General features: G+C 47.3%; 1 protein-coding gene across 1 annotated transcript in view; it reads right to left on the bottom strand.

Moving 5' to 3' along the window:
• Nucleotides 1-24,556, bottom strand: part of LOC140427350 (uncharacterized) — a 98,957-nt gene that overhangs the window by 40,650 nt on the left and 33,751 nt on the right. Inside the window, exons 5-6 of the mRNA XM_072512900.1 lie at nucleotides 14,873-14,982; nucleotides 10,011-10,158 (exon numbers count right to left, since the gene is read on the bottom strand). Of these exons, the coding sequence (XP_072369001.1) occupies nucleotides 10,011-10,158; nucleotides 14,873-14,982 (258 nt within the window). The remainder of the gene's footprint in view (nucleotides 1-10,010; nucleotides 10,159-14,872; nucleotides 14,983-24,556) is intronic.

Below are 24,556 nucleotides of genomic sequence, written 5' to 3'. Positions count from 1 at the left end.
CACTATGTGTGGCTCCCTCATTTTATTTCAAAAATCGAATTTTAGGACAAGACACACTTCCAAATAATGAACCAGTGCGAGCCGTCTCGCAGATGTGCAATTTACCATCCAAATGTTTCAGGATGTAAATAGCATGTGGTTGGCAACCTAACCGCCCGTTCTATGTTCCATAGTGTAGGTTAGATGGCTTTTGTTTCGGTGCAACATCGTGGGCCGATGGGCCTGTACTGCGCTGTATCATTCTATGTTCTATGTAAAGGTTACCTAAAACAAAACAAAACTTTTTGAACGAAAAGTGCCAAAATAAGGTGCGTATGGGCCGTGACGGATAAGAGTTGGATGGAGTCCTCGGGTAGGACGGCAACCAATGCTGTGTCTCTCCTACCCTAGCGTAGTTGACCAGAGGGGGGGGTTCCCAGGCATGGCGGGTCCCAAGCCATTTCTCCACTGCCTGAGCAATCAACAAAAATGGGCAAGAAATGTAGTCATCGTGGTGGGGCTGCCGTAGTGGTTCTGTCCTTCGAACCAGAAGGGCAGTTACGAACGGGCGTCTGGTAACTTAACCAGTCTCTGCAGACAAGTCCTCAGGGGTTTCGGCCGAATAGGCGTGGGGCAGTGAAAAAAAAATTCTGCTGTCGGACATACAACATTTAAAAAACGTACAAACAACATAAAACATTCTCCAGGTTCCATCAGAAAGGACACCACTTCTCCCAAGCGGTTCCTTTTAAAACATCATCTGGACACCTCAGTTCTCGGTTGCGAACAGGGTCGCAAAGGGGTTCTCGGTATGGGAGTCACACCCAAGGTCGTCATCTTCTCCCGGGTGCCAAACTCTGGAGTGTATCAGGGCTGAAAGGGCTGCGTGGTGTGAGGTGGGGTTGCTCTCGTCGTTGCGGACGAGTCTGAACGAGTTATCTCGGTGCCAATAATTGGTGTCCAGCTGTGTGGGGACAGAATTGGGGTCGTCAGTGTAGTTCGGTGGTCGGTGGTGGGGTTTGGTGAAGAAAGTGATCATGAAGGGATCACTTGGATCGTAGTCGGAATCGCTGGGTGTGGGTCCTGTTGCATGGGGATAGTAGGGAGGCGTGCTGTGGCTGTCGTCCGAGTCACAGTCGCTGTCTCTGCTGCTGCAGTCTGTGGGTGCTCCGGGGCGGAGTGTATATTTAAGGGGTGGAGTCGAGGTCGAGTCCGTGGCTGGGCTGGACGTGTTGGAGGATGGTAGGGTTACGTTGGCGGTGGGCTGAGTGTGGTGTGCTGCGTCGATCATGAAGTGGTGTGCGTGGTTAGACTGTGTCCCATATGCCTTCAGCTGGTTTATATGGAACCACGCAGTCTTACCGTTGGGGTACTTTATTTTATATACGGAAGGGCTTACTTTGTCCGCAATGGAGTACGGACCCGAGTATTTTGGTGACAGGAATGTGCTGGAATTATATACAGAGAGCATAACTTGGTGTCCTATACTGTACTCAGTCGCATGCACTGTCTTGTCGAAAGAAGCCTTGCTCTGTTTCATTCTGGTGCCTAATTTTACTGCGGCTGCTAGCTGAGCCGTTTTAACATTCTCCACTAACTGCTCTACTGCTTTCTCGTGTGTGAGGGCCGTCACTTCGGGGCTGGTCAAGTCTATACCCAACAAATATTCTGTGCCTTTCATGGTGCGTCCGGTCATGAGGGTGTGTGGGGTGTAACCTGTGGAAGTAGAAATTGTATTACGCAGAAACATCAGCGCAAAAGGGAGGACTGAGTCCCAAGTGGTGTTGTTCTGCTGGACCATTTTTCTGAGGGTGGATTTTAGGGTCCGATTCATGCGCTCCACGATACCACTCGACTGTGGGTGGTATGCTATGTGGAATTTTTGGGTGATGCCAAATATCGTGAGGACGTTCTGCATGACACGTCCCGTAAAATGGGAGCCTTGGTCAGATTCAATGCTGCGGGGGAGTCCCCATCTTGTAAAGATGTGGTGGGTCAAAATCTTGGCTGTGGTTTTTACAGTGTTTGTGCGGGCTGGGAATGCTTCCACCCATTTTGTAAATGTGTCAATTACCACAAGTACATATTTATAGCCATTCCTGCAAGGGGGCAATGGTCCTATAAAATCAATCTGGAGGTTAGTCCAGGGGCCATTAACGGGTCGGCTGTGGCTGAGTTGAGCCTTTTTGGCATATCTGTCCGGATTATTCTGGGCACAGATAAGACAATTCTCGATGTAATGGTTTACATCTTCCTATAAATTCGGCTACCAACAAAGCTGCTTGAGATGGGCTGTAGTGGGATCAATTCCCTGATGTCCATACCGTCATGGAACAAACAAATCAGTTGATTCCTGTCCTGTTCAGGAACCACATAATGGGTGTCTTTTAACACCACACTGTCATGTGTGGTCAGTGCATTTTTGAACCTCTCATAGGGAGCTGGATATTTTCCTTTTACAATCTCCCTGAGATTGCTGTCCTGCTTCTGGGCCTCCACTAGATCCTCGATCTTTGTCTGTGAGACCTGAACTGCACTCACTGGTGCGCTTTCGGGGGGTGTCCAAAGGTATCCATGCCTGGAACCAGCTTTAGCCAGTGTGTCGGCTTTTACATTTCCAGGGGGGGAGGAGCGATGGTGCCTGCGGACTTTGATTATCCCAAAAGTCCTGTTCTGGGCTCTCTCTAAAATGTGACGGAGCAATGGGGCTGAGGGGAGGGGTTTTTCATCTGCGGAAACAAATCCTCTTGCTTTCCACAGGGGCAGGAATTCCGTGAGGCTGTTGCAGACATAGAGGCTGTCCGAGTATATGTCTGCTGGGCTGGGGAAGGAATCTGGGTGTTCCACTATATATGCGATGGCCGCAAGTTCTGCTGCCTGCGCGCCTAAGTGGCCTGGAAGTTTTAACAATATTTCCTCAAGGGCGTGTCCCTGTGCGTCCTCGACATAGAAACCGCAACCTGTTATGCGCTTCCCACCCAAGACTGTGGAAGATCCATCCACATAGATCTTTATGGGCTCACACGTGTCCGTGTGCTGAGGGCTCTGGGTTGAACTACCTATCTTTCTGGGGGGTGTTTTCGCAATAAAGTGGCCTGTGTTGTGGTGTGGAGAGATAATTTTGCATTCATGGGGGGTTCCGGGGTACTGTAAGTTGTCGGCTAAATAGGTGTGCGTCTTTGTCCTTTTAACAGTGATGTCCCGTCCCTGCAAGAGAAGGGTCCATCTCGCTGCTCTAATCTGGCTGACTGTACCGTCCTTGAGTCGTCCGTCCAGTAAAAGTTGGGTGGGGGTGTGTTCGGTAAGAATTGTGATGGGGTTCAGTCCGGTGATGTACGAAAAATACTGCACTGCCCAAAATACTGCAAGCAGGTGCCTCTCACAGGCTGAAAATCCATGCTCCACAGCATCTAAAATTCTGGAGGCGTAAGCTATGGGCCTTAACTGGTCGTGCCGTTCCTGGAGGAGCACGGCCGAAAGGGTGCGGTCTATGGTTGCTGCCTCTATAGCGTAAGGGGAAAGCGGGTCTGGAACTTGTAGTGCGGGGGCTGCTATGAGTGCCTGTTTTAAAGAGTCCACAGCATCCGTATGCTGCGGAAGCCATTCCCAGGGGGCTCCTTTCTTTAGGAGGTCTGAGAGGGGTGCTGCCTTGCTGGCGAAACCGTCAATGTGGTTTCGGCAGTAGCCAACCAGTCCTAAAAATGACCGGAGGGCTGAAACGTTCTGGGGAAGGGGCAATTTAGCAATCGAGTCAATCCTTTTATGCTCGATCTCGCATTTACTATGTGTGATAATTGTTCCCAAATATATCACCTTTTCTTCCAAAATCTGGGCCTTTTTGGGGTTGACTTTACAACCGATTGAGTGTAAGAGTTCCAGGAGTTCGGACAGAAGCTCAATGAGCTCTTCCTTGGTGTCTGTCTGCAGTAGTAGGTCGTCTACATACTGAACCAGACATTCGGGGCGAGAGAATTTGGCTGAACCATTTGCCAGCTGTCAGTGGAAAATGGAGGGGGAGTTGTGGAATCCTTGTGGCAGACATGTCCACGTGTACTGCTGTGCTTTAAAGTGAAGGCAAATTTGTACTGGCACGCCTTTGCCAATGGAATGGACCAGAAACCATTACTGACATCCAAAACCGTAAAGAATCGAGATTTGAATCACTGCTTGAGCATGGTCTCGGGACTTGTGGCTACTGTGGGGGCTGCTGCGGGGGTGATTTTGTTGAGTTCCCGGTAATCGATGGTTAGTCGCCTTGATCCATCGGGCTTTCTCACTGACCAAATCGGGGCATTATTAGTGGAGACTACATCTAAGTACGCCCTGCTCTAATAAGCTTTCTATTACCTTGGAGATTTCTCCCTCTGCCTGTTGGGGAAATCCATATTGTTTTGGGGGTCTAGGGTCAGGTCCTGTTATTTGTACGGAGCCAGTCATCCGTCCACAGTTGTGCTTGTGGGTCGCGAATGCTGCCCCGTTCTTTTGCAGAACTGCCCTAACCTGCTTGTCTGTACTAAGCGTTGTCGGGTTGAACCAAAATTCGCCTACTGCGCTAATTTTCATAGAATTTACAGTGCAGAAGGAGGCCATTCGGCCCATCGAGTCTGCACCGGCTCTTGGAAAGAGCACCCTACCCAAGGTCAACACCGCCACCCTCTCCCCATAACCCAGTAACCCCACCCAACACTAAGGGCAATTTTGGAGACTAGGCAATTTATCATGGCCAATCCACCTAACCTGCACATCTTTGGACTGTGGGAGGAAACCGGAGCACCCGGAGGAAACCCACACACACACGGGGAGGATGTGCAGACTCCGCACAGACAGTGACCCAAGCCGGAATCGAACCTGGGACCCTGGAGCTGTGAAGCAATTGTGCTATCCACAATGCTACCATGCTGCCCATTTTGTTCGCGTACTCTCCTATGTTGAGCGTTGCGGGGGCTCTTGCGGATTTTGCCATCTTCCAGACACACTGGTTGACTGGATCGAATGAAAGATTATGGGAATTCATGAAATCGATTCCCAGAATGTGCTCTGCTGAACTGTGGGGCAGGTCAACTAAAACTACGGGGTACTTGATGGTGATGTTGCTGATTTGAATGGGTACAGGGGCTGTGATGTGTCCCTGCTGTGAGTGGCCTGTAAAGCCGCTGAGGGTGATGGTGGCTGTAGTTGGCCACGTGTCTTTTTGAAACATGGTGGAGGAATTTATTGTGGTGCGGGACCCTCCTGTGTCCCATAGAAATTCGATGGGCTGTCCCCGAATTGTTGCTGCAACTACCAGTCATCCGGATCTATCCCAAAGGGTGTCGCAGACCCAACTGGGGGAGCCCGAACACCGTCAGTCCGTTCCGGTCAAGTCCGTCTGATCTGAACGGGCGCTAACGCTATGAATGGGCTCTGTGTTTTTCTTACTCAGAGTGCCCGTCTGCTGGGCTCTCTGTGGCTTTTTAGGGGCATTGCTCTCTCTGGCGAAGTGCCCCAACAGTCCGCAGTTGTAACACTCCTGTGACTTTGGTGGGGGACTGTTCTTTCCCTCATTTACCCATGCAGGGTTCTGGTGTGTTGTTTTTACTGCCTGCATATCTGCGCCAGCCTGCCTTTCCTCAGGATTCTTAACTGCGGGTTTGCTTTGTACAGATTGCTCCCAAGCGCAGGACAATCTTTTCACTACCCACTTCTCGTTATGGGCCTCCTCTGAGGGATCATAACTCGTGCAAGCTTTCTGTCCTGTTTCTGTGGCATGAGAGATATGGGTGCGGGTCCATTTGGCCATGTTGTCTGGGGACAAATGGGCACGGTCTAAGTCTCCAAAGACTGCTGCAACGTGGATCCACAGGCATCCAGCAAACGCTGTGGGGTGCTCGGATTTCTTTTGCCTACATTTGTTGAGGCCATCTACGGGGTCACCCCGGTTATACCCGATCGCATCCAGGATCGCGGTATGCATTTCTGCAAGGGTGCCTCCTCCTACATTCTGTGGGTTGGGAAGGGCTGCTGCTACTGAAGGGTCTAAACTTAAAACGGTGAGCTTTACATGCTCTCGCTCATCCAGGCCGTACATGGTCGCCTGCTGCTTAACTGTGGCAAAGAAATGGTGGGGGTCTGAGGTGGGAAGGAACGGTGTGATCTTATCGCACGTGTCCCGTAATTGGGTCACTGTTAAGGGGGTGGAGTATAGAAATTCCGCATCGTCCGATGTGGCTGTGCGACAGGTGGTTACTGGGATCATTGGAGCTTGAACTATCTGCTGTGTGGGGGGTTGGGGCGCTTTTCTCTTTTGTGGCTTTCCCAAGCACAACATCCCTGAACATATCTCTGCACTGTTTCATTCAATTCTTCCCAATCAGGGGCGTCGTCCTGATCTAATCTTTCTCCAAAGGTTTCCTGGAAACCTTTCTGAACAGAAAGCAGCGATTGCAGCTCTGCAATCTGCTTCGGCACTTTGCGTGATCTAGTGAGCTTTGCCTTTGTTCTGTGGTGGCAGCATGGAGTGCTCTTAATGCTGCCTTTAGATCGCTACGCTGTCATGCTTCTACTTGTTTCTCTCTTTCCTCACGTACCAGGACTGCACGTTGCATGTCCTGATAGGCCTTTTCATATTGAGACTGGAAGCTGTTTAAGTGCGCCAGACAAGACTGGTGTGCCCTTTTGGCCTCCTCCACCTCTACATCTTTTGCTGCCAACTTCCTTCTCAATTCCAAATTCTCCTTTTCTACCTCGCTTACATCGACCTTACTCATTCGATGTATGCCCTCAACTTCTTTCCAGAGCGTCCTAACGACCTCCTCTGTGCCTCGCAATTGTGCCAAGCAGGACACGATTGCTATCGGCTTGCGAGCTTTCCCGGAGCTCTTTTTGTGGATCTCGCTCAGGTTCTCCCACCAAGTATGTCCTATACTCCCGGGACCTGATTCCTCGTTGTCACAGAATTCATTCCAAAGGGGCCATCCTTTCCCTTGGAGATATTTCCTGATCTCTTCCTCCCAAATGAGACATTGTCCCACTCTACTGCTGCTGGTCGCTGTGACCGCAAATTCCTCGGGGTTCATTAGGCGCTGCATTGCCTGCATTGTCATCTTTCCCATCCGAATGCTGCTCTTCAAATTTTGGGACAGGGGTTTTAATCCGAATGCTGCTCTTCAAATTTGGGACAGGGGTATTAAGGCGGTGCTGTAAATACGGGTACGGCTTTCGCTACTTTCCGATATACAAACTTCCGACAGTTTTGTCGCAACAAAAGATCTATCAGTTTTACCTTATCGCCCTGTTAGTTACGCATGCACACACACACACTTCCGAATTTATGAGTATTGATCAGATCTGCTTGAACACTTGTGGTTTTCTGTTTCCAATTGTATCTCTAATTCAAATTCTGGGTTCTCCCGGAGTGGTTTTCCACTTCTAGATCGGGTCCCGTCAGGATGTCGCCAAATAATGTTGCTAACTTTTGCCTTAGTTTAATTGCTCTGTTTTATCACCTTTGCTCTTGAGTTGCCAGGTATCTTTATGATACCGTCACGTGGTTCAAGTCCGAGTAATGATCAATAATCCAATACACCGCTTAGTAAGATTTAAATCAAAGCACATTTATTATACACAGTAATCACTACTCATGCACAAATTCTACGTTTAAGCTACTTTTACAACTAACAGGCCAATACTTAACTTGGAACTGGCCCACCAGGTCAGGGAAACGAATGGCCTTTCGTTCGGGTTCTGAGCCTGCGGGATTTGAAGTTGGTACAGATTGGTAGCTGGAAGCGCCTATCTGGTAGCGAGCGTTGAAGTAAGACTTACAGTTCTGACCAGCTGCTAAAGAGTGAAGAGCTGGAGAAGCGGTGGAGAAGAGAACTGGAAGAGAGCGCCTTGAACTTGGGGCTCAATTCTTATAGTCCCCAGGGGCTTCCCGCCTTTCGGGGTGGACCCTGTACCTGGTCCCAAGTGATTGGACTTTGTCCCAATCACTTGGTTCGATTTTCTCCAATGCTGGAGCGGTTCCCTGATCGATGGGCGGTCTTGAGGTGGTCATTCACCTCCTTTTGTGTAGGCTCCTGCTGGCGCCGAAGAGTCTGGTTTTGCTTTATGTGTCTAAATGTTGCTTATTGTTCCCGGGGATTGCTCATTAGTATGCAGATGGCTGGTGTTTTGTTATGCTGATGGTTGCTGCTATCGATCTTGTCTGGCCTTTCCAGAGGTAAATACACAGCCAACCTGCAGCTGCTCGTTTTTGTCCTGTTGGCTGACTTTCCCATCAGCCTTCGCCGTTTGCCATTTTGAATCGGGAGTTGGCCATTTTAAGTGGCTACAGAAGTCAAAAAACCTTTGTGTTTTTCAGAGGTTAGGATAAAGTATAAACCTGGGCATGACATGGATACACCTGAATGTGCCTGATTGATTGTGCAATTTAATGGACGTCCTTAACAGGCTCTTTCATCCCAGCAGATTTGACACCAGCAGACACAGGGCCATTTAATATAAAGAATAAAAGATCAATTACCATCCTAGGAATTACACAGAATCATCCAAGAGACAGCGGTTTCACTCTCCCTCCCACTTGCATCTCCCACCTCCACCGCAACTCAACGGGCAATATTGGGAAGCAGCAGTAAATTCGGCAGTAGGATACATTCCCCATACACACTCACAAGGTGGGTCCCAGAGTAAACGATTCTGGCGTCATGGTATTGCACTATTAAATCTTTGGATGGGTTGCACGGTGGTACAGTGGTTAGCACTGTTGCCTGATGTCGCAGAGGGCCCGGGTTCGATCCCGGCCCCGGGTCACTGTCCATGTGGAGTTTGCACATTCTCCCCATGTCTGCGTGGGTCTCACCCCCACAACCCAAAGATGTGTAGATTTGGTGGATTGGCCATGCTAAATTGGTCCTTAATTGGAAAAAAGAATTGGGTACCCTAAATTTTTTTTAAAAATTAAATCTTTGGACTTGGATTAAGCCTCTGCAGTGTGTTCATTTAGATAATGATTAATCTAGGACAAAGGTTCGGCACAACATCGTGGGCCGAAGGGCCTGTTCTGTGCTGTATTTTTCTATGTTCTATGTTCTATAAGGGTCAGATTTCTGCAATGGAATTGAACGGGTGTGTCTGCATACTGGATGAGGTGTGGTGCAGTGTTCGATACCATGTGGGATCATGATGCACAAACAATTGTACTGAGGATTTCAAAGATTCAGTGAAATTAATTTGCCATTGTATGTTATCAGAATAGTCTTCCTTGCTGCAGTTCCATTGGAGCTGACAACAACTTTGGCTTGGGCTTATTCCCATTTACTTCTTCCTGGTCCTCCCTTTGTATCTGTTATCTGCTGAGGCCTGGCATGGTAATTGTGAAACCCACCAAACCTTCATTTCAACCTGTCTATCACATGTTCGCTTTCTCACCCTGTGGAAACATGCCTCCCTTATATTTTAGTTGTGGCTGGTGGCTGGGTGTTTGGGAATGATTTTTGAGAAGCTGGTGGCTTTGTATTCGTTATAAAATGTCACATATTTACAGAACATCTAAATCAAAACAATTATGAAATTCAGGCAAAGGTTTTCCATAATGGTTTATTTTAGGGGCAAAGTTCAGCTGTGTTGAGAGCGCATCTCCTCAGTATTATATAGAATAAAATCATAACCTTATTTATAAACAGATTTATAGTTTGTTACACATACTGGGTTGAATTTTATGGGGTCTGCAAGTGGGATAGGTGGAGGTGGGGGGTAGTGGTGCAGGGGGAGGGGGGAGGAACTGAAAATTGGGAAGGCACATGCTCACCTGGAACCCTGATGTCATTATGTCAGTCCTACCTTTTACCTTTGGCGGAAATAAAAGGGTGGTGGTGCAAAAAGGTTGGCAGTACTAAGTTGAGAAGATCATTAAGATGTATTTTCATGGACCAAATTGCGTTTTGAATATAACAAATGAGGCACAGGGATCATGGGTTTCCAATTCCTGACCAGTTAAAGCTGGCAGCAACAAGGTGAGGCCTCAGTGCGGTTGCCATCCTGTTTTCACTTACCAGTGAAGGCACTGATTGGTGTTTGCTTTCTTGGACTGTTGGCTCCTGTTAAAGAGTACCAGTGTAATTTGTCTTTATAGACATGGGAAGCACCAGAAGTGGCCTGATTGTCGCGAAGCAGTGTCTGCAGACGAGGAATTGTATCAACCTACGAATAGAACAGATAGCACATAATTTATTCATATCTGTTGCTTTTGAAAATATTATAAATTTCGTCTGGTAGCGCAGAACATAAATATCATTGAAGAAGACATTTTGTCGAAGCTTTTGATCTTGTATTCATCAGTATACTTCACAAGAATACCAATGTCAGGGGAAGCAACAATGCATACCATATGTATACCATATGAGACAAGAGTGCTGATTGGTTAACAAGTGGACTCTGATTGATAGAGGCGTTGCCATGAAGAATGCGCCAGTTCATGGTGTCTGACAGCTGATTCAAGAGGCTGTGCTTTACCAAGGAGGTGATTACAGAGAACTGGGACCTCCTGAATAATGAAAGCCAGGATGCATTGCTTGTGTCAGCCAGGCTCCCTACCAAACTTCTACAGGTCTTGTCCACACTAGGTATCACAGGGTAACAAGGTTACAATCACCTGTGCATTTTTGCATGAGCCAGGTCTCTACGGCTCTATACACTCTGAGAAATTACTATATGTTATTCCCTATTGCCAGTGAGCTCTAGGATTTTACAGGATTGCAATAATACTCCACACAGCGTATGGAGAAATTGACTGAGGCATTTGAGTACCTCATTTAAACTCAGGGGTATTTTGGAACAGGAAGGGATTCCATTCAGCAAATTTGCAGCTTGTCCACGCCAGGTAACAGTGCAGGTAAATACCTGCTTTCCTGGAGCTGCAATGCTGCTTTTATGCTGAGACAGTAACTGATCCCACGGATCTTTGGCCCCAACACAGTGAGCATGATTTTGCACTCTTACTCGCTGTCAGCGATAACAGCAACCTGGGCACAAAATCTCACATACAATCTGACTCACTATCACTGAACTGACCAATAGGGTCCTGAAACAGAACTATTGATGCATTGAACAATCAGGAGGTACCTGCCTATTCAGCTGAAAAGGTGTCCAAGTTCATGGTGACATCTCTATAATCTGTTGGGCATGAGAGACAGGCCTTATCTCCAGTGTATATTTCATATGGTCAAATGCAGGACCCACAACAGGAAGAGGACAAAGGGACTCAGGGAGAACCAGAAGATTCTACGTACATGGCTGACCACCTCTGGTCAGGTTTTGCTGCCCCAATTATGTTCGATCTTGTTCTGGACGAGAAAGAGTACCCATGGTGATCGAGTATATTCAATGTGTGTTTGATGCCTCACGTTTGAAGAGCTGTGAGAAATGCTTGAGGTATGGAGCTGGTTGCCTGTGTGGGATGCTTGCGCAAGGTGTGAACGGAGTTAGATGGTTGATGAAGGATATTGAAGTTCTGATGCTGATGCTAGTGAGAGAAGTGTGTTTGTAATGACCCATGTGTCGTGCCATTAAGCTTTTGCGTCCTTGGGCCAGGGCTTCTGATTGTCATGTGCATGTGCATTGCCTTAGCTTCCTCTGTGACTTTGTTCTCCATTTGCAGGTACATTAATTTACTTCAGCAGGCCCTCCAGTGTGGAGTCGGAGCAGGGAAGGCATTGAGCGGCCCATTCACCTGTGGTCCAAGTGAGGTTCTTAGACCATAAGACATAGGAGCAGAATTAAGCCACTCGGCCCATCGAGTCTGCTCCGTCATTCAATCATGTCTGATACTTTTCTCATCCCCATTCTCCTGCCTTCTCCCTGATCCCCTTATTAATCAAGAACCTATCTATTTCTGTCTTAAAGACACTCAGTGATTTGGCCTCCACAGCCTTCTGTGGCAAAGTGTTCCACAGATTCACCACTCTCTGGCTGAAGAAATTCCTCCTCATCTCTGTTTTAAAGGATCGTCTCTTTAGTCTGAGATTGTGTCCTCTGGTTCTAGTTTTTCCTATAAGTCCTCTCCACATCCATTCTATCCAGACCTCGCAGTATCCTGTAAGTTTTAATAAGATCCCCCCCTCATCCTTCTAAACTCCAACGAGTACAGACCCAGAGTCCTTAACCGTTCCTCATACGACAAGCTCTTCATTCCAGGGATCATTCTTGTGAACCACCTCTGGACCCTTTCCAAGGCCAGCACATCCTTCCTTAGATACGGGGCTCAACACTGCTCGCAATACTCCAAATGGGGTCTGACCAGAACCTTATACAGCCTCAGAAGTACATCCCTGCTCTTGTATTCTAGCCCTCTCGACATGAAAGCTAACATTGCATTTGCCTTCCTAACTGCCGACTGAACCTGCACGTTAACCTTAAGAGAATCGTGAACAAGGACTCTCAAGTCCCTTTGTGCTTCTGATTTCCTAAGCATTTCCCCATTTAGAAAATAATCTATGCCTCCATTCCTCCTTCCTCCTCACACTTTTCCACATGGTATTCCATCTGCCTCTTCATTGCCCACTCTCCTAGTCTGTCCAAATCCTTCTGTAGCCCCTCTGGTTCCTCAATACTACCTGTCCCTCTACAGATCTTTGTATCACCTGCAAACTTAGCAACAGTGCCTTCAGTTCCTTCTTCCAGATCATTACTGTTTATGGTGATCTAAAGTGATCAATTAACTACCACTTCAGGGAATCCTTCTGCTGTTGGGATTTTACCTTCGCAGGAAGCCAGCGTCAAATATCCAAGCCCCTCACATAAAAGTTGCTGGGCTGAAGTGCTTCCTGTTGGGGCAGCATGTACCCATCAGCGGCTCCACCAAAATATTCATCATCCGCCTAACAAGCCAAGTTTCTCCTCCCACCTGCCCTGTCGATCCTGGACTCCAACTCCCCTCAACAGGGCCTGGTGAATCCCTGGACTTGCCTTCATCTGGGCTCCACAGTCCTCATACCATTGTACTGAGGAGCCCAATTAAGCCCTAGGTTGAGAGTCTCAGTGAGGGAGATGGGGGCCTGGGTCAAGAGGCTCGGCGGGGGGCAGGGGGAGGGGGGGGGGGGAGGTTAAAGACAGGGAGATGTCCTGGTGGGGATGTACTGGTCCCCAAGGGGCCCCAAAGGAAGCCTTAGCCGACATCAGCCAGTACAGTTAAAGCTGCCGGCTTCTTGCATGACTTGGGCTTCCCTCCCACCACAGGTTAAATACCAACAGTGGAATGATGAGGCCCTTATAAGGTCATTAATTTTCCCGGGCCAAAGATCATTTGAAACCTCTCCCCGTAAAATTTCAGATAGGTCAGGGGTAGGTGGATCAGCAGCGGGCGAGCTGCTGACTGGATTTCAAGACCCACACCACCCGTCTTCAAACCGCCAGCAGGGGAATGTATAATCCAGCCCATAGACTCTGTCAACTTCCTGACAACAGATATTAGTCTAGCTGCTCTATAATTTCCTGGATTCCCTCTTTCACCTCACTTAAATAGCGGAGTAAAATGTAATTTCCAATCAAAAGGAACAGTTCCTGAGTCAAGAGAACTGGAAGTTAGAGCATCTGCAATGTTCTCAACTGCTTCCTTAAATCCTTGGGATGGGAAACATGTGTTTCCGTGCCATTATTTTCTTCTTTATACTATTAGTTTGTTTATGTTAATTTGTTAAGTCCCTATCCCTGACCAAAGACATTGATTTGACTTGGTTAGGACATTGGACATTGTTTGTTTGTATTTCAGGAAAAAATAATTGGAGCTCTTGGGCAGGAATTTCAGGCAGTGTTCTCCTAAAACCATAAAGGGATTGCTGGAAGATGGCAACTAAAAGACACGTAGACAGTTTTATATTTTAGTTACCGTGGAAGCTCTTTACCTTCCCACATCCATCCCCTAACCAACTGAGAACCTGGGCTAGTCTGGCAGCAGATACAATTTCTAAGACCCTAGTTTCTGCAGCTCGCTGAGTTCAAGGCTGGATCTCAATCAATTCTTCAGCTAACATCTTTGGTCATGTCTTCAAATTGTATCACCAAATTGTGAAGTTCTCCCCCGCTTTATATTTCCAGCATCATTTGTCTTAATCTCTGATTTCAAGAATTTGTTCAATTTAATGCAATTATTGTAGGCTTTTCCATTTGCTCCCAGAAGAGGGAGCTACTTTTTCTTAAATAAAACAAAGGGCTGGATTCTCTGGTCCCGACGCTGAAAGCGCGTTCGGCGAGGGGGGCAGAGAATCCCCGATGATGCCAAAATCGGGGGCGGCGCCGCTTTCACAATGTTCCACCCCCTAAAATGCGGGAACACTGTATCCACGGCCTCAGACCCACCCCGCAATGCTCCGTCCCCGACCGGCCGAGCTCCCGATGGTGTGGGACACGAGTGGTCTCACCCGTCGTGAACTCAGCATGGCGGCTTTCAGACCAGCGTGGGGACTCAGTCTCCCAAACGGAGAATCCAGCCCAAAATGCTGGGAAAACTCACCGGGCTGGATTCTCCGTCGGCGGGATCCTCCACTTCACCGGCAGCGCACTCACGCCCATGGATTTCCCAACGGCGTGGGGGTGCCCACAATGGGAAACCAGCATCTGCAGTATTTTGCTTTCATTTTAGGATATTTTTCTCCTGACTACCTTGCTGGTTCTTGGTGTACAGTGCCAGGATAAATATGTAACCCACTTTTGATTTGAACTAAGTGTATGTTTAGGTATGGTGGTGTTAGAGGTGTACAGCTCTCAGATGTAACTCTCACACCTAGAATAGAAACAGATTTGAGGAATAGTAGACATTTTACAAGTACTGTCACCCTGAAGTATCTGTGACAGCTTTGAACAACTTTTAAGGAAAAACAGTTTGTGAGCAAGTGTGAGCGAATGCCATGTTCTGGTTCACCTCTTCACTCCATTTTGGTAGTCTAAGTGATGTTGCTAGTGGAGCTACAGGTTGTGCTCTTGCTTTACATCCACGGTTGATGAAGCCAGCAGCCATATTCTGGATCCTCTCTGTGGCAAGAATAATATTTTTCATGAACACCAATTCAAACAAATTAAATCTTCCACAAAAAAAATTGATCTTTTGGATGAGACATTATACCAAGGCTCCGGGGACTTCCGGTGGCGACATGTAGGCGGAGGTCGCACGTCGGGTAGCTCCCGCTAACGCTTTCATTTTTTTGGCCCTTTTCACCGGGTTTTCTGGAAAAATGTTATATGTATGGTCTCCAGTAAAGTTGTGGTAATTGGAGGATGTCCACTGGAGGACCCGGTGGAGTGTGGGACATATCGGCCATTACCCCTGTTAAATATGGAAGCCAAGATTCTTGCCAAAGTGTTGGCATTTAGGTTGGAGGAGTTCCTTCCGCAGGTGATTGGGGAGGATCAGATGGGGCTAGTAAAGGGTAGGCAGTTATCCTTGAATGTTTGACGCTTGTTAAACATGGTGCTCTCCCCATCAGAGCGGGGGGAAGCCTGAGGTGGTGGTGGCGCTCGATGCGGAGAAGGCGTTTGATCGAGTAGAGTGAAATTATTTGTTTGCGGTGTTGGAGCATTTTGGGATTGGGTTTTAGTTTGTGGCATGGGTCAAATTGTTATATAAGGAACTGAAATGAGTGTTTGTACAAATGGGGTGAACTCGGGATATTTTCAACTGCATAGAGGAACAAGATTGGGGTGGTCCCATGTCCCCCTTTTTGTTTTCGCTGGTGATAGAGCCCTTGGCCATTCCGCTGAGGTGCTCGGATAAGTGGAGGGGGATAGCGAGGGGGGGAGTGGAGCATAAGGTGTCTCTGTATGCTGACAATCTTTTGTTGCATATTTCTAACCCGGTCCCACGGTGGGGGATATAATGGGGCTGCTCAGGTGATTTGGGGCTTTATCGGGGTGCAAATTGAATTTGGAAAAGAGCGAATCAGTTTTGGTTTCCTCTCTGGGGGTGGGAGCTGGCTTGGGGGGATTGCCGTTACGTGTGGCAACCACTTACTTCAAGTACCTGGGGGTGCAGGAATTGGGCCCGGCTCTGTAAATTGAATTTTATGAGCCTGGTGGGTAGGGTCAAGGCAGATCTATACATACATAGATACATAGAATTTACAGTGCAGAAGGAGGCCATTCGGCCCATCGTGTCTGCACCGGCTCTTGGAAAGAGCACCCTACCCAAGCCCACACCCCCACCCTATCCCCAGTAACCCAGTAACCCCACCCAGCACTAAGGGCAATTTTGAACACTAAGGGCAATTTAGCTTGGCCAATCCACCTAACCTGCACATCTTTGGACTGTGGGAGGAAACCGGGGCACCCGGAGGAAACCCACGCACACACGGGGAGAACGTGCAGACTCCGCGCAGACAGTGACCTAGTGGGGAATCGAACCTGGGACCCTGGAGCTGTGAAGCAATAGTGCTAACCACCATGCTACCGTGTTGCCCCAAGATCTGTTGAGATGGGTCAGCCTCCCCCTATCATTGTCGGGCCGGGTGCAGGCGGTAAAGATAAATATCTTGCCACGGTTTTAATTTTTATTCCAGTGTTTACCGGTCTTTTTGTCGAAGGTGCTTTTTATGTGGGTGGAACAGTTGATTTTGTTGTTTGTATGGGTGGGTAAGGCAGCGAGGATTCGGAAGTAGTGTTTCAGAGAAGGCAACAGTCAGGGGCCAGTTGGCTCTTCCGAATCTGATGTATTGCTATTGGGCTGCGAACAGCAAGAAGGTGCAGGGCTTGGGTAGGGAGTGGGTGGAAACGTGGGTGAGGAACGAGGCAGGCTCTTATAGGGGTCAGGATTGCCGGTGCTGGCAATGATGTCGCTCCCGTTTGCCCCAGGGAAATACTCGGGTAGTCTGGTAGTGGTAGCCATGCTGAAAATGTGGAGGCAATTTCGGCAGCATTTGAAGTTAGAGGCTGGGTTGAAGCTGTTGCCGGTTCGAGAGAAACATGTGTTTGAGTTAGCGAGACTGATGTTAGGTTTCGGGGATGGGAGCAGCGGGGGATGATGGAAATGAGGACTTATTTTTGGAAGGGCGGTTTGCAAGTTTGGAAGAGTTGACGGAGAAGTTTGGGAATTCTGTGGGGGGAGGCCTTTAGGCATATGCAGGTGCGGGACTTTGCAAGGAAGGTTTTCCCAATGTTTCTGGTGACGCCTTCCTCCTCATTGTTCGAGGGGGTGTTGTCGGTGATGGTGTTGGAGATGGGGGGTCATCTCGGCAATTTATGGGAAGATTTTGGAGGAGGATATGGCATCGCTGGAGGGGGTTATGGCCAAGTGGGAGGAGGAGCTGGGGTGGCACTGGAGGAGGGGCTGTGGTGTGAGGTGTTCAGGAAGGTGAATGCCTCAACCTTGTGTGCGAGGCTGGGTTAATACAGTTAAAGGTGCACAAGGCGCAACTGACGAGGTTGAGGGTGAGCCGGCTGTTTGAGGGGGTGAACGACACTTGCGAGAAGAACATAAGAACATAAGAATTAGGAACAGGAGTAGGCCATCTGGCCCCTCGAGCCTGCTCCACCATTTAATGAGATCATGGCTGATCTTTGTGGACTCAGCTCCACTCTCCGGCCAGTACACCATATCCCCGAATCCCTTTATTCTTTAGAAAGGCATCTATCTTTTTCTTAAACACGATTAAAGAAGGAGCCTCAACTGCTTCACTGAGCAAGGAATTCCAGAGATTCACAACCCTTTGGGTGAAGAAGTTCCTCCTACACTCCGTCCTAAATCTACCTCCCCTTATTTTGAGGCTATGCCCCCCTAGTTCTGCTTGTGGGAAGTGTGGGAGAGATCCGGCCAACATGTGCTCTGGTTCTGCCTGAATTTGGAGAAATTTTGGGGGTTGTTTTTCAGCACCATGTTGGTGATCTTGCATGTGGATTTGGAGCCCAGTCCCCTGGGGGGCTATCTTTTGGGTGTTGGACTTGCCAGCGCTGCAGACAGGAGCAGGGGCAGACGTTTTAGCCTTCGCCTCGCTGATTACTCGCAGGTGGGCCGTGTTGGGGTGGAGATCAGCCTCTCTGCTCAGTGCCTCAGTGTGGCTTGGGGACCTGATGGAGTTCCTGTATTTGGGGAAGGTTAATTTTACCTTTGGGGGGGGGTGTTTGAGGGGTTCCACAAGAGACTGGGTCTGTTTATTCTTCACTTTAAAGACTTGTTTACCGTCAGCTTCTAAGGGGGAGGGGGGTTGGGTGGAGGGTAGGGATGGGGGGGACTATTCTTTGAGTTATTGAGATGTTGGTTGGTAGAGTGGCAAGGGGCGGGGGGGTTCTATTGTTCTTATTGTTTTGCATTAATTTGTATTATGTATAAAATGTTAAAATATTTTCAAAAAATAAAATAAAATTAATAATCCAAAAAAAACAAAGGTCCCATCTTGCCCTGTCAAGTGGACATAAGATATCCCATAGTATTAATCAAAGAAGAGCAGTGTACCAACCAATATTTATCCCTCAATCAACATGACTAAAAACAGATTATCTAATCATTTATCCAAATGCTGTTTGTGGGGCCTTGCTACATGCAACTTGGCTGTTGTAGTTGCCTTGCTTACATTACTAAACATTATTTCAACAGTAATTGATTGGCTGTAAAGCACTTTTCTTCATCCTGAGGTAATGAAAAGTGCAGTATGAATGTAATTCTGTCCTCCTTTTTCAAAAGCCTGAGCAAATATTATAAGCACCAGTTTAGGAACGTTTTTAGGCAGTTGCTTTAGTTCTTACAAAGATAAGAATGTGAACCCAGAGTAATAGAAAACTTTGACATTTCAGACAGCTGGGGTCAGATTTTCTAAAGCTGGCAGGGTTGGCACCCTGTTGGGGTGAGGATTGACAATTGTGCCCCCAGAGATTGTGTCAGAATTTCGACGTGCGTGGGACAATCTGAGATTTTCAGTGTTGGCAGGATGAAGGAACAGGGAACCCACTTGCCACCAATTAATGGCTCATTCAGCATCTCTATGAGGTTGTGAATGGGCTGAGGAGGTTGGTACTGCAATTTCTAATGCTGATTTTGGTGAGTCCAAAGAGTCTGGTGCACATTAATGCACAGCTGTCAGGTTCATGTGGAACCAAACAAAAGTTCTGTCATTAAAATTGAAAGGTATTGGGCCTTCCAGTAATCTGCAGTGGAACATGCGCTTTACGTTAGTTTGGCCCAGTTGCCCTCAGCATCAAGCATTAATCCTGCTGGCTCTTTAAGGAGCTACGCTTTTCAGCAAGGCAGCAGCATGCCCCTCCATGGCTGCCTCTTGCATTTGATGCTGATGCCTGTCAGGCATCTCTCTCCTCCTGGCACCACAAATTGAGTGCCAACCACATCATTGGTCCAATTAGGGCATTGTTATTTGAAAATAGTGCTGCGTGGTTGACGCAGTATGAGGCATGGGGTTGGGACCTGGAATTCACCCAGGTGTCAGGTTCCTCCCCCACTTTGAAAGTCTGGCCCTGATGTCATCATCAAATACTCCCAGCTCAGGTAATGTGCAGCTGGTTACAGAACGTCTTTGCTCAAGTTACAAAAATAATTGGGAGTTAGTTTTGTGTTGCAAGCCAGCAAACAATGACAAATCAGTTAAGATGATCCCAAATTCATTCTATTTAATTGTCACGATAGCATAATAAATGCTGGAATTCAGAACTGTGAAAAGAAAATGGTGGAAATGTATTGGAGATAATTTTAACCTAATCCACCCAGCAGGAAACAGACAGGATTGGATCAGTTGTATTACAGCCATTTGAATTTATTTTCCATTGGCTTATGTTAAAGTAAATTCTCACATGTCTGCCAACACCTTAAATAGAAAGATTTAACATTTTGGGTGTGACACATAATCATTCCTGTGAAATATTCATCTTTTTTCTGCATTTCCAGCATTTTCTGTTTCAGAACTACCGCTTTGACAAAAGTCATTGATCTGAAACATTACCACTGTTTCTCTCACCACAAATGCTGCCTTACCAGCTGAGTATTTCCAGCATTTTCCATTTTTATTGTAAATAGTTCCCTCTCCTCAGCTACTGTACTTTGTAAGACTGCTTTCACCACAGCCTTCAATAAAAAAATACTTTTGACTCCTTTGTCTTTGTAAACTACTGCCTCATCTCCAAAGTCATTGAGTGTGCTGTTGTCTCCCAAATGTGTGTCTACCTTTCTTGCAATTACATTTGCATGTCTGCAATCATGTTCCAATGGATATACTGAGTTATTGGGTGGGATTCTCTGTTGCCCGACTCCGAAATCGCAATCGGCGATCGGACGGTGAATTGACTCCGTCGCCCAAATCGGGGTCGCCTCCTCGGAAATTGTATCATCGCACGCCGCGCACCGTTGCAATGGCATTGGCACGTCATCGGCTGGCCCTTCCACGATGTTCCACCCCCGATAGGCCGGGTTCCCGATGGCGTGGGACACGTGCGGTCGGGAACCCGGCCTGGCAGCTGCGGACTGTGTCCAGCGCCGCCACATTTTGCCAGGATCTGTGCCGCTGGCCCGGGGTGGGGGGGGGGGGGGAACTTCCATGAGGGCTGGGGGGGACTGGTGAGGGAGGGCCAGGGGGTGGCCTGTGGGGTAGCAGAAGGCGGGTCATGTCCGCAGAATTTTTCTGTTTTATGACTTTTATGTTGTACGGCGCGACCGCTGCAGTTCGTCAGCTGTGCGCATGCGCAGCCAGGGACCTGGCCTTTCTCTGGCCAATTTCGGCGTGGGAGCCAGGAGTTCATCTGGCACCGGTGCTAGCCCCTCACCAGTCCCAGAATCGGTGAAAGGTCGCGCCAATTTTTTCCACGCAAACCTCCCGTGGATTCTCCGTTCGAACCGGCACTTAGCTGCTGAAACAGAGAATCCAGCCTTGTGTTTCCCACATGGGAGTCAAACCCCACTTCCTTTCTGCTCCTGGCAAAATGGGATCTGTAACAATTGGGGGACAGGACTTCCAGATCAGAGAGTCGCATGCAAATTTTAAATGCTGCAGTTTCTCCTTGACTGCGAAAATCCGGTCGATGAAGTCAATCCGATCTATGAATGGTCGTTTGGTAGTATAGAACCTGGAAACTTTTCATCTTGCACTCAACAGGACAATTCACAAGAAAACTAGATTTAAAGGAACAATAATTTATACTTCTCAGAGAGTGCTGATTGGTTGGAAAAAGGAATCTGATTGGTAGAGGTGTTGCCATGGGGAATGCACTAGTTGATGGTAACTGTCAGTTAACTGCCAAGCATTGTTTGAAACTTAAACGAAACAGTGTGGCTCTGATTGGTCAAGGCTTTACCTTAAGGAATGAACCATCAAATGGCTGTCACTTATTTTGTTTAACTGAAACAGGGCACAATGTATGTACGTGTTCTTTCTGTCTGCAAAGAACCAGGCCCTGTATATTAATATATGTAGCTTCCAGTACAAGCAAATGCAGCACACTGCGAGCCCAACTGATAATCTTGACTTGGTTGTCAGCGTAATTCTTAGTGCACTGAGGATTATTCAGTAAATGTTGTCCAATTGCAGAATCACATCAAATGTTGGACAATATGTTTTGTGTTTTGCAAGCACAGGTTGATTTTGTATGGTTGGTACCTTGCCTGTTGTGAACAGGAGGGGCATGCTGTTTGATATGATCCGCCAGTCTTTGGGGTGTACGTCCTTCATACCTAGCATCACACTGGCACTGAAATTCATATACTACATTACTTATTTGTGCGATAGGTAGAATATCTTTTATGCTTGACGGCAGCCTCCGGTTAGTGGCGAATACCACTTGTGTTGATACGGCATAGTAGCAATGTGAAACAGCTAGCTTCATTGCTCAAATGTTTGAAATACCTTGACCTTTCAGGATAATCAAAGGTAGACTAGGCACTTTTCAGTGCCGATTGTAATGGCTTTCAGCCCATTCATGAGTTTGCACGATAAACAATGCAAAATGATCTGATCAGGATAGCCATTATCCTGCAGGATGCCTTTGATGTGTCCTATTTTAGCATCAAGCTTGCATGGTGAGCAAATGGCTCAGGTTCTATTGATGAAGTGTTGATAAGGCCAATCCAAAGCACAAAAACTGTAAGAATCCCAAACGGTATATGGACCAGCGAAGGTAGGCTTATGGTAGATTGTAGTACAGAACCCCCAGCAAATTTCTCAACTAGTTTGTCAAGGAAAGGGTAAATTTGGGTGCAGGATGGAGCCTATTAGGGCATGTTAGAAAATTATTACATGCAGCTGCAGATTTAAATACAGCAAACGTATCATGCACATTTCAGAAATATGTAAGATGTAGGAGACTGAGTGTCATTTCATCAGAGGCACGTTTCTCATGGAATCCAACAAAGATGCCTACGAGAGCAGGGCCTCAAAGTGATCACATGGCAACCCCACCTATTTGAGTATACATGGTGTCTCAACTCAACTGCGCAAATTGCTAAGTTCAATGAGTACTGATTCCGCAATGGTGGCGGTCTAGATTGCCATGACCTGGTGCTGCAGGCCAAATATCTATGGCTTGAATTGAAGATTGGTGAATAGGCTAACAATGTCAAATAAGCACATGGCCACAGCGTTGCTATTGATATGCAAGTCCTTGCAGAGAGAAAAAAACATGTATACACATTGCGCCTGTTTCAGCTAAATAAAATAAGTGACAGCCATTCGCTGTTTATTCCTCAGGGTAATGCCTCGACTAGAGGCAAGCTGCCTTGTTTAAATTTCAAACAATGCGTGGCAGATAACTGTCATTTACCATCAGCTTGGGCTTTTTCCATTGTAACACCTCTACCAATCAGAGTCCACTTGCCAACCAATCAGTACTCTTTTCTTATACATTACAGTTCGCTGTTCCCTTTACATTTGGTATTTTTGTGACTGTCCTGATGAGTCGAAGACAAAAGGTTTCAACAAAAATGTTTCTTTTTACAACAATACGCAAGTCAATTGAAAGCTTCAACAGGCACTCACCCACTATTCAGCTGAGATCAGTTAGCTCAATACAGATTAGGGTTCAAACCTGGGATCATTCTGATCTATATGAACCATACGGTCATGTATATTTTGATCTGCCTTCCAGACCAGCTAAGCAGACGCCAGATAATTTTAACAAGGAGGAAAATAAAAAATAATGAATGGTCAATTCAGCAGCCAATTTCAAACTATTGATAAGGGTCTGGGAATCGCCTACTTAACTGTAACTTCGGCCATGAATGTAGTGTGGCAACAGGGAGTAGGGAAAAAAATGGAAGAGACTGTGGAGATGAGAGCCCTTACATCCTGAGAAATGCAATATCCTGTGTAGCCAGTGGGACCAACACAGGATGTGTTTAAACAGCTTTCTACTGAGCCTAGGATGTATTGTGGTAAGTGAACCGAAGGCAAGTACATCCCCAAAGATAAAAAGGGTGATAGAATGTGTGGAGGTCACGCAGCTACATCTGTGATGGTCTGGAATATGTTAGTTAGGTCATCTGTGTTTGGGAATAAAAAATCAGAGAAATTTGCAAAGCAAACTGTATGTTGATGTGTAGTCTATGGTTTAGGGTAACAAGGTAAATTCAATTGAGGCAGAACTTTTTTAAAAAGCATGTCAGTGTTTGAAGAGGAAGTACAGGTATACTCTCAAAACTGGTAAGATCGGGACTGAGGCCATGTTAGATTTCCGGTTACGCGCTTTGAGCCAATCTGAATTGGGTAAGTGTCAAGGATCACTTGGAGTGTGGGAATAAAAAAGTGCATAAATGGCAAAGGGGATAAAAAGTACAGTTTTGGCCCCTCCTACACAGTTAATGGGTGCTTTTTGTGCAAAAAGTGCACAGTAAGTGGAGGATGTTGGTTTCTTCCCCAGAGTCGGTGGGTATCACACCCGGCAAAAGTTGGTGAAACCACTAATTCAGGAGTTGGAGGACATGGGCTGGTTTAGCTCAGTGGGCTAGATGGCTGGTTTGTGATGCAGAACAAGGCCAGCAGCGCGGGTTCAATTCACGTACCAGCTTACCCGAACAGCCGCCAGAATGTGGCGACTAGGGGCTTTTCACAGTAACTTCATACTTGTAACAATAAAAGGTTATTATTATTACATGTGGTTCAGCATCAATAGAGAAAATGGAAGAGGGGGAAGGGTCGTAATAATTTGCAATACTTCCCGTGGAGCAGTTGATGGACTTTATCAAGGGGGTGTTTTGGCAACAGTGAAAAGAGATGCAGGAGGACTGGTCCAAGGCGATTGAAGGGACAAGTAGCCCCTCTTCACGGGGCTACTAGATTGGCTGGAGAAGTGCCTGGAGTTGCAAGGTGTGATGATCTGAGATGTGGAAAGGGCGGTGTCAGACAATAGTGACTGGATCAATTCATTGGAGGCAGAGACGGTGATGCAGGGAGAGGCCTGCAAGGTGCTGAGGGCAAGGTGAAATTTGCGAATTGTAGGTCCGCTGGAGGGTGTGGAGGGAACGAGTGCTAACGGCTACGCTTTGAAGGTATTTGAGCAGCTGATCGAGGCAGGGATGTTTGAGAAGGCCCCTGGATGGATCATGCCCATTGGTCATGATGACAGAGGCTGAAAGATGAGGAGCCGCCGCAGGCCCTTGTATGCACAAGTTCCAGGAGTAGGAGAAGTT

This window comes from Scyliorhinus torazame, chromosome 7 (genome assembly GCF_047496885.1).
Source record: "Scyliorhinus torazame isolate Kashiwa2021f chromosome 7, sScyTor2.1, whole genome shotgun sequence".
NCBI classification, from domain to species: domain Eukaryota; kingdom Metazoa; phylum Chordata; class Chondrichthyes; order Carcharhiniformes; family Scyliorhinidae; genus Scyliorhinus; species Scyliorhinus torazame.
Note: the sequence above shows the minus strand (reverse complement) of the source record. Positions and strands in the feature narration are given on the sequence as shown.